Genomic DNA, 13,506 nt, shown 5'->3' with positions numbered 1-13,506 from the left:
GCTATACATGATTATAGCGTGGTTTAGCGGTTAGCATGTTGAACGGTTTTCGTTGTTCTCTGCGAGTACAGCACTTGTCAAATAATTATTACGGCCGAGTTCGCAGATTATTATAAAAGCAATAATATTATAACTACAAGTATCCACGAAAAAATGCAATGGCTACGTTTGCACAATGTAGCCCGTCGGTATTTTGATATATTATCGTGTTTTTTATGTGGTGAAAAAACATTTCGACCTGCGTCCCGCTATAATAATAATAATAATAATTTACATTATATAGTATAATATTATATTGCATTAGTGCATAGTATGTATAAATATATTATAGTATGCAAGAATGTATAATATCTTGTCCGCTATATAAAGTAAAACATGAAAATATGTGAATTTCAAACGTTTTTTAGTATGATAAATTCAAGATAACAAATCATTATTTGATTCTAATCAAAATGTACAATAATCATTTTCAAGTATAAAATATGTATCGTGTACAAATGTAAATTTTATCATCATACACCAATTTCATAACATCATCCCCATTTAAAATTAGCTATTTTACATTACTTTTATAAATTGACATTCAAATTCTATTGAATAAAACGATAAAAATATGATCAGCTGATACAAAACTACCATCACAACTGAAATTAGCCACTACATATTATTACTAGTAGGTATTATTATTTTTTTTATGTATTATGGAATACCATAATATTATATTTAAGTTCGAATCAACATAATTTATTTTTTTTTTCAAATATGTTATAGTGAGTAAATTTAGTATATAAAATTATATAAAATGCGTGAAAATTAAAAAGCAATAATCTTAAAAATACATTTTATAAAATATTACTTTTATACAGTTTTATGTCATTAATAGTATTTATATAGCTTTTATATAAATTATAAATATATTATCGAACTATGTAGAATGTTTGTAATAATATGTCGGTCAATCAACCCACATAAAAATCGCATTGGATATTACAAATCGTTGTCAATGATGTATTTTTAGGCGTTGACATTGCAACAGTAAGTGATTTATAGACAAAAGCGTGCATTCCGTTCAAAGTTTTAACGTTGGTTAAAAAATCATTATTGGATGGGTGACCAGTATAACCGTATGGAGAACACTCGTGTTATATTTTATTTAATATCCTGTAGAGCGTATGTCGGGCAAAACTACAACACCCCCTTGCAAAAAATTGTGTATTTGTTATATAGCGAGAACCGTAATATCAAATAAATTATTTTTTACACAAAACAAAACAAACTTCTCGAGTGTATATATGTGTATAGTATTGCATTTTTCCGTCCTCCGTATCGCATCGCAATATTCGGAAATTCGCCGACAAAAGACCTCATACACAACTCGTTCGCAGAACATAAAACATCGTATCCGCAATATTCGAGAGTAAATACCGAATTTTTTTTCGTCCAGCAGTAAACCACAATGGCCGGGCGTTAATAATACTTGTATTACAATTTGTGTTTCTCATATATATATATATATATTTTAACCCCGGCAATAAAACTGTTTTTAATAGCTTGTCGGCGGCTTACACACTCTCTCCCCCGGTCAGACTCATTTTTTTATGTTTGCTATTAAACGTCGTAGATTAATAATATTTTTAGATTATACGATTATCAGAAACATGTCGTTTAAATCACCGGAGAGGCTCTCTGCGTGCACGGTGGCCCTCTCAACATGTAATACAGCTGCTATATAGTGCAGCGCGGCAAACGATATTTCCTAAGTCATAAAATTATTCGTCCGCGTTATACCACGACGACTGACGGTTCAGATTTTTAACTGGGCATTAAGTTATTTTTTTACTATTATTATTATATTTTTGCACAATTGTTCAAAATTTTCAAACTCAAGATATAAAATGCGCAATCAACAAAATAATTGGTTTCAAATCATAAAAAAAAAACAGATGATTCTACAAAATGTAATAGGCATATGTATATAATTTGGGGTAGGTAAGACATTATACGGTCGAGACAAATGATAGGTAATAAAATAAAATGTGTAAACCTAGGTATAGGTATCTCTAGCATAGGCAACTAAAACATCATATTAAATTTGTAATCTGTGATTTCACAATAATATTATGATTATAATTTCCAAACAACGTGTATTTATGATAATTTGCTTGAAAACTAAGACTATATTAATAATAAATAGCAATTAACTTCAAGACCTTCAAATAATAATAAAATATAATCATCCCTGCAATATCATTTCTGTTTCAATGACGCACTCGTATTAAAATAATATTTATTTATGTGTGTTTGCGCCGCGTATATACCTATATACCTTTTATATAGGTTTGTATAAAATATTATGTAGGTATATACATATAGGTATAAACGTGTGCCAACTGCTTCAGTGTTTGTTGTACAGCGATTAAAATATTATAATTGTTGTAAGTATTTTCTCGGTCTCTATGGTATAGTACACGACTACACACGTATGATATATTTATAAGCTGTTGGTGATTCGGTACGGTCGATATACGCGTGGTGAATAAAAAATCGAAAAAATAATAATAAGAGAGCGAGACAGAGCGGGATGCGTACAGAAACGTGTATATGACGGCGCACCACCAAACGTAATAATATTACAGTTAGAGAGAGTCCGAGTCGAGTCCCACGTCGGTATAAAAAATTTTCGATTTGATTAAAAACATAATAATAATAAAATCGAGAACGATCCGCTTTTATACATAATAATATAATAATATTATGCGCACGGGTATAATAAAAACACAGTTTAGCCAATAAATCAAAAACCTTTTATCTTTCTCGATATGCGGGCAATTACGATCTCTCCAGGGTTCCTTTATGATGCGATATGATACCTGCGTCAACGTTGCCGTGTTTAATATTAAACACAGGATTACATTTAATACGGTTATAATTTATTGTGATAAAATACACAAGGAATTGAGTTTTTAAACGTTTAATGTATCGAGTTAAAATAATAATAATTATAATGTCGAATGTGATATTATTAAAATTACGTTCGAATCGTATATTGGAATTAGAAGTGAAAAATAGTTAACACATCGGTACAATATAATATATATATATTATATTTCATCTTGCCATCTGTATTAAATTGAAAAATCATAATACCAGCCGTCACTGTTTCGAAATATTGTTAATAGCTTATTTATCGAATATGAAAACGAAAATTGATGTATGTATAAAAATAATAATACAAATTACACGACTGGCATTATAATGCATACCGTTGTAGATAATGCATTCTTGCAATAATACAAAACATACACACATAGCAGCTATTAAGTATAATATAGATATAAAGTTAATATTTTTACGGAGTGATTACATCAGGTCGCAAACGTGATCGAATCACTGTAACTGCTGCCGGCTGGCCGAATGTCGTTCACAGTGTTCATACCGAAATCGAATCACTTCATTCACTCCTATAATCCGATCGAATGGTACAAGTTCACGATCATGGCCTAGTGAAAACGCACCTTAAAAATAACTGTTTTATAAATTCAAAACATAGGTAGATTTCTTAGTGGTTTTATAATATTTTGCATTAGTTATTTTAATATTTTAAACGACGAAATAATGGCTAATATTTTATGGTACCGTATACCTATAACTAGTAGGTATCTACTCATATCGCTACAGTGAAAAAGTCTTTAAACTTCGTTTTTTTATTTAAACACAAAAAAATCCAAAATCATTAAAACATATACGTAGAATTATAAGATTTACGCAAATTTCGCGAACACATTATATATTTTATGAAGGTAATCCATGGCTTGACGTCCACTCTTGTATAAATAATCCAATTAAATTTGACGTCATCAAAAATATAACAAACACACAATATAGTATATTAGTACATTAAATCTAAGGATTTTATCGAATGATTTATTAAATTACAGTGCGTATAATATGCGGAAGTGTTACAGACAGTATTATAAGGTACCAAAACGACGAAATATAGTTGTGTTTAAAATTCGGTTTTTGTTTCGTATATGACTCCGTGAAAATCGCTAATGGCGTTAGCCGCGCTTACGCCCAGCTTACACTGTAATCGTCGACTCGGAACCAGACTAATGATAATGCGTATTAAAATCAAATGTATCCGTCTCGTGCGACAGAACACGTGGCCAACACATTTTTTTTGTACTGCTGCAGCGAGACCGGTGGTGTTTGTTGATGCCAAAACCCAGACGGCCAAGGTTTTTGGTAATGATTTTTGCCTAGTGGTTTATAAACTAGCTACAATATATTTTATCACAACGCATATCATTCAATAATATTATTATAATACCTTATAAAAATGCAAATGTTATTATATTTTTAACAATATTTCTGCAATGTTAAGGGACCGTATCAGTTATTCGTGTAAATTATTTATTTTATTTTTTTTATTCACAATATAATAGGAATTATTTATATAGTATTTATATATGACATAACGAGTAATAAATAATTTATTATAAACATTTTAATTGTCTATTTGTCGTTTTAAAGATTATTTATATTGAGGTTTATAGAGAATAAGGAAATGTTTTAACTAAAAAAAGAAAATTGTTTCAATATTTTCTACTATATAATAATTACCTAGTTATGTTAAACGTTTAAAAATTATAATATATAAAATTCATGACTCGGATGTTTATTCGATAAGGAACATGTATTAATATGCGTCAGTAAAAATCTTAGAAACCCACCACAGATAATATGATGATCTACGCGTATAATACTTACATATACGATCCCGGGGTCCGATATAGAGGTATATCTACAGTTAGGTAATATATATATACGTACATAGATAAAGACTATAGGTATCGTGTTATTATATTATTATCTTAATATAGTCGATTATTATTTATTTAGCCTTGAAAATGGATTTCGTTTTTGGTGTGAGTTTATTATTATTTACGTTTGAATAATAATTGTATAACAATATAATATATATTATATAGGTACGTAAATAAAGCGTTATAGGTATATAGAAAAAATAATATCGATTCTCTTTCAATTTATTTGCTTAGCAGGCGGAAGAAGGGAGAGCGTTTATAATAACACTGTGATACCGATAAGAATAATAAAATATAGTAATAACACCATAATATAATATAACCAATCGTGCCTGTATATATTATATATATTATAATCATTTCATCATTATAAGAGATATGAATATATATATATATAATATAAAGGTATCCAACGCGTAAATATTACTTTTAATGTCGTGTGAATGTATACATGTGTTATTACCTATATTATACATATATATATATATACTATATTGTACTACTACATATACATACTACATATATATACTATATATGTGGGATATATCAAAAGGATCGCAGACGACCGAGTAAACAACACCGCGGCGCGCGTTGTCATCGGTATATACACCGCACAGTACACCACCGGAGAAATGATTTAATACGTCATAACGATTGTGTCGCGTATTGAATATCTGTTCGTTCATTATATATATATATATATATATATATTATATTATAACGTCAGGAGACACCGGTCCTATATGGGTACATAATATATATATATATATATGTATATGTAGTAAGACTTATATCCCGTTGTTTACCTCGCGACTGCAGCAGTGTCTGTGCAGTGTATTATAAAACGTATATAGCATATACCCGTAAACTCGTCGCTGGTAATATATTATTATTTGCTCCCTCTCGGTCCTTTTGATTGGACATTTCGCCGCTAAAAGCCATTCCGATAAATAAAAAATCGGGCGTGTGTGTATATTATGCCCACACGGTGTGTGTACACACATAATATAATAATAATAATACTGCGTGTAATAACACCACGACCGCGATGCATATTATACCATCGTATACATAGAATATGATGTGTGAGTGTGTGTGTGTGTGTGTGTGTGTGCACGCGGGCAAACATCGAGTCACCTTCCGTCTCATCCGTCGCCGTCGTCCTGCACACACGACGTGCACCACACCCATCGGCCGGGGCGTCCGCGGCATAGACGAATATTGTGTACAGTGTGTATAATATTAAAAAATATAATATAGAGAGGTACGAGTAAATATTTGTCTTGTATGCGGAGCGGGCGGTAACGGGAATGCCGAGCGATCGTGTTTTTACTAAATTTTAATAATAATTAAACGACGCGACCGCAATGACTTGTCGGCCGACACCGCGCCGCACGTCCGCGCGCACGTACAGCGTCTCCGGTCCCGGTCCTTCGTCCTGTTGTATATTATATAGGTACGTACTATATTACCGCGTGGAATATAATTATGTTATTATTGTTAAACTATTTAGTGGGTTCGTATGACGTCGATTCAACTCGGCTAGGTATGTATTTTAAACGTAGCTATATCGTATAATTTTAGATAAACAACGTATGCGTATTCTCTAGTTTAAGTCAACGAAAAATAACGGAATAGACGCGTTTGGCATCATACAGACATATACATTGATGTATGTAAAATTCAAAACAGCATAGTGGCGCAGTGCATTGGATAATGATCAATATCTATATGTTCCTGAATTATACACAGCTATTTATATCCGGACAATCCGGACACGCGTAATTTTTAATACAATTATGTATTCGCGTAGTGGTTCGCATCATATACGACTTATGACAGGCGATGATACGAATAAGCACTTGTTTTGATTACACTAGAATAGGAGGTACCTATCGTGTGAAAATTTGAATATAATTATTTAGCCATTTAAAAAACTTAAGTTCGCATGCACGCGTGATGGTTATATATAACTCATCACAGTAAAACTACATAGATTTAAAAAACCATTCACTTGCAATTACTTATATATCAATGATTTTCTAATGTGACAAACAGTTTTGGTTTTCTGTTGACTAACTAGAATAACACAATATCCTATAATCGAATTACCAATGTATAATGTATTATGTTATAATGTTATATGTAAACCAACGAGTATAATGATTAGCATATTACGTATATACGCTGCAAGTTATGGTTTGAATGTTTGCTGACAACTTTAATATCATTCTTCATCATACACTTCACAACTTCATCAATGACGAGGCTATTATATCAACACGAAAATTAAGCGTATTTAATATTATTACTTGTAGATAAATAACATTTAGGTATTTATTATTATTATGTGTAATCCGATTTCTGTCTCTGGCGCTGTATCCACGTGGTAGGTACTGCAGCAAAAACGTGCGAGTATATATAATTAGCTGCAGGTGACGGTCAATAATAGGAGACACTAAATATACAATACGTACCACAATGACCGCTGTAGCTGGTATATCCAAAACAATCGTTGCTTTTCTTATTTATTTTTTAAATTGTTTTATACATGTCTCCGCATGACCTTTTCAAAATATTTTAATGCATTGGATTTATTAACATAACATATTGACAGCGGCGACGTATTATATATAGCTGTACTGTTCTTTATTTGTATACTGTCCTCATATATCGATAAATATTATGATATATCATATAAGATATGGGATGAGCTGTCATACATTCTAACTCACATTTTTCCTATCTGATTATATAAACTTACTTAAATTCGGATTATTTTATTTTTAAATAATATACTTTATACCGGACAATATTTTTTAAATGATTATAATCAAAAATGTCAGGATTTTGTACAATTGTATAAAAAGTATTACAGGTACTAACTTTAAATTTTTTTTTTTTTTTTTATGTGTTGTAATTCATTTTTAATTTATATTATTTTCTAACAAATATAATTACCTATTGTATAATTTTCTTATACATTTCATCAATTTTCATGTTTTAGATATTGAGAGAAAAAACAAAATATTATTATCTGACTAGTGGAATATTATCATAGTTATAAATTCGCCTCTAAATATATTCATCCTCTTAACAAAACAACATAAATGTACGTAGGTAACACGTAAAGGGTTGTTCAGGGAAATTGTCTGTCAAGTCGAAAAAATATATTCTTTAATGGTATTTGTTTTTTTACGTTTATTTAAAATCAATATAATTATTTAATTATAATATTATTTATTATTTTAATATTTACCAGGAAGGATTAAAGATTTTCTTATATCTATAAGAACGCGCTACAAGTTATATAGGTACCTTATATTATTATTGTAGAAAACGCATTGACACAATAATATTGTACCAAAAGGTTATAGGTACACTAAACTATTATAGTTCTTAAAATAAATAATATATGCAACTGTGTAATAAAAAAAGAACGATATTATAGTAAACACGTCATAATTTATAATATATAGGTATATATGATCAAGGGAATAGAGATAAAAAAGTATATTCACGTCTATTACACGAATTAGATTTTATACCTATAAATATTAAAAAGGATCATTTGAATATAGAAACATTTTAAATTGGATCCTACATAATTATAACGTGTGGTTGCAGAATGCAGTTTGTAACAGCATTTCTAGCGGAATTGTAGGCCCACGGGTATACTGACAGAGTATATAATATTATATATATAGTATCATCTATACCTTATACCTATATCAATTTATCCATATTTGAGGGGTATGTGGTACTTACCTATATACGCGTATGTGATTATAACAATATGATATATGTACGTTTTATATGGGTATCATATTATAATGCTATTATAATATTATTATTGTAAGGTATATTGTTATCGTTGTTTTTATATCGCGGCGTGTCATCGTAGTATATTCCCCTTCACAGCGGCTTGGCGGTCGGATGAGGTAAGGTAGATAATATATAAAACGGGCGTGTTTTAATTCGATCAGACGACGGGCCAATGGGAACGGTCCAATGGAGAGAATTATATTATCTTATAATAATATATGCATTCGAATGATTTAAGTATAATAGAATAATAGATTAAAATATTAAAATTTAATAACAAATAGATATACAAAAATATGTATATATATTATAATTGAAGGGCTCGTTGTAAGCGTATGTTTAATATATAACAATATAATAATATTATACGTATATAATAAGCCTATACATATGGTTACTAAAATTATTAAATAACAATATAATATTAGAGATTTATTTAGAGCGGATACGTTCAAACGTATAATTACACATATAATAATTTCTATAACCATCATAATACATTATATAGTTTATATGAATATATAAACGATAAACAGTGTATAGGTATAAATATTAATATATAAAGGTATTTAAAGCAGCAGTTGGATAATACATTTTATAGGTGCTTGTGTGAAATATTGTGGGGGGGGATGCGATGAGCGAATGCCTCCTTAACACTATTTTCAAGAGTTTGCATCTGATTTCATAGTTTTATAATTTTTATCTATGTATATATAATGATACAATTGGTTAAATTAACTACATTAAATGAAATAAAAATGTTGCTGCGATTTACAGATAGCGGAGGAATCCTTCTTATTTTGTAGCGATAAGACACGCTCAAGAATCTAAGAGTATAAAATTAAAATCACATCTTCCCTTATCGTTCAACTTTTGGATTCGCTAAAGGTTATTATATACTAATAACATATTATATAATATTATGATTATAAATTATATTATGCATAATAATATGTAATATATTATATATTATTATCATCTATTATAACTTTACGCGTTTGTATTTTGTATATACATAACCGCGATGCATAATGCTTATTAATAATATTATTATTTATACCTATAGACATCCTATACGCATTCTACATAATATGGTAAAATATACTATAATATTAGGTTAAAGTAATATATAGCCACATAATAAAAAAATTACATAAATTTACTATCTATTTATACTGTCATATATTTATATTATTATATAGGTAGATAATATTATTTTATGTGCACCTTTCCATAATTCCGAGAAACGTGAAATTAAAACCGTACCTGAAAATATATTATATGGAGTTACACAGAATCGTAAAAATTTGTATATTCGAAGAAATTGAACGACTACTGTTGTAGATGTTTGAGGGCGTATTGAAAAAATTTATTTCAATTGTTATTTTTCTACGAAGACCTTTACTGCAGGCTCATCTGATCGTGATGACAACGTAAAATTTCGATTTTAAAATTATATGCCGTTAATTATTATTGTATATTTGTCGAACGTATGCATAATATTTGTTACGTACTCTGCTATATATTATTATGTGCAATTAAATACTGTAATAGTATTACATATATATTAATATACAGCATATATTTATATATTTTAGACTTACTTGATCTGATGAATTTATTATTATAGTTTTAAAATTAAGTATTTTGTTTCTGAGGACATTTTATATACTAATTTATCATACATATCAAAATTATCAAAAAAATAAAATAAATTAGGGGAAAACGGAAATTTTTACAAGATTATTTTTACCAGCAGTTTTTAGCAAATCCAATAGTTTTTTTTTTTTGCTGTATTTTAAAATCAATAACCGTATAAATACGTAGATAGTTCAACAAATATATTATTTATTAGCATTTTCCGTCCATAATTATATATAATCATTGAAATATTTTGGGTATTTTTATGTTATATTTATAGACATTAAACAGTTTTTGTGATAAAAATAAAAATCTACGTTAAAAAGTACGCGGAAAATTCAATAAAAGGTTCTTCGGTTCCTTGTAAATAATGTTCTTACTAAAATTAAAAAAAAAATTACCATGATAATATCGCATAATGTGTACGTCGTACGAATGATTATTTTTTATCCCTTTTCGTTTTTATTACAAATAACTGTGCGTAGTTTTATATGTAATACGCCTACATCGTTATAATAATATGCACGATGTAAATACTACATATTATACATACATATCATGTACTTTATATATTATATACCTAAGAATGCAATTAATATAATATAATATCGTGATGGCGCGCAAATACCGACCGACCCCCCGTACGTGAATGTTTGCGAGGAGAGCTCTAATTTCATTCTATAAACGATTCCGACAATACCGCCGTACTATATAAAAATGTTATGTTATTATATGTATACATAGTATACGCAGTGCGCATGTATAGTTATTATATATTCACATTATAATATAGTGTAGAACAACGCACGCAGCGCACCGCAGTCCTTATAATTATAAGTCGTAAAAAGCCGGTGAACGCAGAGCCATATAAAATATATATTTATATATATATATATATATATGTATATGCATATAATAAGCATTGCTGTGGTCTATATATATATATGTAATAGTGAACATTATATTATTGGTCCTGTGCGTATATTATGTGTATAACCCCTCTACAAATAATATAGATATAGCTACTATATAATATGGATAAACGTGCAGCGTAAAAAATAATATAATCTGATTATTTATATACATACATATATATATATGTGTGTGTGTGTGTGTGTGTGTGTGTGTGTGTGTGTGTGTGTATTATATAGCTTCTGCTGTTATAGTATATACTTGATTTTATGCAGTTATATTATTATTATATCCATCATATTTATAATATAGGCATTTTTTGTTATTATTATTCGTGTGTAATATATATATACCTAGCTATATACTGTTCAATCATTTTATCAATAACGAATAAGCACTTACTGTATGTATTCTAATCATACTTTCACCCTTATTATTATTATAGTATATTATTTGATATGAAATCTTATATTTATATATACTCTATAATAATTTTAATTTTTGTAAGAACTAAGAATGTTGTAAGTCTTTTAGTAAATTTAAATATTCCAAAAATATGAGATTGTATAAATAATAATACATTATTAAAAATAATAAAATTAGGGAGGTGAGCATGCTTAGTAAATCAATGTTATATTATATATATTATATACAGTTACAAGGTGGAAAATTTATCACCCCTAATTACCAAACATATACGTACTCACCTGCAGCACCAGCTACTGTATGTATAATCACTGTATAATACACTTATCAAATATAGTCCGATATTGTAGACAGGTATATTATAGTAACTTTTGAGAGAGATGTGAATACTTGTTGTATTTGCTATTACAAAGATAATTTTTACTAATCGATTTAAGATATTATTATTATTATTATGTAAGGTAAATCTGAAATAAAAATTTATATTATACATATATATTTCCTATTCCCGAATAATATTATATTAAAATGGCTAGTACAATTTATAAACTTGAATATTTGAGCAGAACTATATGCATATATAATAAATTATATAAATTCCACAGTTATATGTCCGTCATAGACGATGTCAATAATTGTAATTATCGTGATTTTCAGGGACTCCGATAAGCCGACTACCCATCATGGCCAAACGTGTGTTGGACCTGTACACGCTGTACAAACTAGTCGTACAAAGAGGAGGAATTGTGGCGGTCATCACTAAAAAATTGTGGCAAGAAATAATTCGAGGCTTGGGCTTACCGCCGTCCATCACTAGCGCGGCTTTCACGTTGAGAACTCAGTACGTATTTATAATTAATAATATAATAATATACCTATATAATTCAAACGACATCGTATTATATCATATTATAACGCGTGCAAATGGTACATTATTTAAAACTATAGTGCATCACTTTTCAAGTGGTAATTGCCCGGCATGTTATTATGTTGTACTAGCTGTTTATGAGACAAATTATTTATTATTACAAATTGATAGGAAATTCAGCACTATATTATAATAGGTATAGCTATTATAGCTGTACGATTTCACGGAACGTATTCTATTGCACGTATAGGTTAGCACAACATATCAAAAAGCACTAAGCAGCTCCTTTTTAAGTACGATTTTTTCCCCATCATAACCTATTATTGTTATATTTATTTATATAAGCTATAATATACATTTGCATTTTTGTGTACTTTGGGGCGCGTATGAAATTATCTATGATTTTTAAAACCTAAATGTATATTACAAACGTTGAATGCACATCATATATCGTAAATTTACTGTCATTTGTTTCGTCAAATCGTAGTGGATTTGCATAATTCACTTTTTATAATATATATATAACGAACGAGTGAACTGTGAAAGTGTGAAGTACCTTTATACTATGTTGACCAAAATCTACTAAGAGTCATCAAAAGAAATAAATATCAATAATTTAAATAAAAAATTGGTTAATTTTTGAATATAGGACATAAAGTTTAAATAGGTTTGTAATTTATAGAAATATTTATACAAACAATATATAGCGTATGTGCAATAGCTTATATATATAAATAGATTTTAACAAGTGGAAAGTATACCTACTATATCTGTACACTCGTGTATAATATTAAAATACACTTAAAGCAATAAAAAATACATGCAATATGAACTGAATTATGTAATCCAATAAATGTCTACTGAAGAATAAGGTTTGATTCGAATATATGTTGCAAAACATCCCAATATGGTTTGACTCTTGACCGGTGTTATAACAATATTTAATATACCTACTTATCAGTGCATATACCACGGTATTAAATATTGTTTATATACTGTAAATAGTAC

General features: G+C 28.8%; 1 protein-coding gene across 2 annotated transcripts in view; it reads left to right on the top strand.

Moving 5' to 3' along the window:
* The window catches only part of LOC132930315 (protein dead ringer homolog), a 68,741-nt gene that overhangs the window by 45,059 nt on the left and 10,176 nt on the right, over positions 1–13,506 (top strand). For both annotated transcript variants that reach the window (XM_060996112.1, XM_060996113.1), the window contains one exon: positions 12,288–12,471. In XM_060996112.1, coding sequence (XP_060852095.1) covers positions 12,288–12,471 — 184 coding nt within the window. The remainder of the gene's footprint in view (positions 1–12,287; positions 12,472–13,506) is intronic.

Source organism: Rhopalosiphum padi, chromosome 4 (genome assembly GCF_020882245.1).
Source record: "Rhopalosiphum padi isolate XX-2018 chromosome 4, ASM2088224v1, whole genome shotgun sequence".
In the NCBI taxonomy this organism is placed as follows: Eukaryota; Metazoa; Arthropoda; class Insecta; order Hemiptera; family Aphididae; genus Rhopalosiphum; species Rhopalosiphum padi.
The sequence above is the reverse complement of the archived record's forward strand: the minus strand, read 5'-3'. Positions and strand labels throughout refer to the sequence as shown.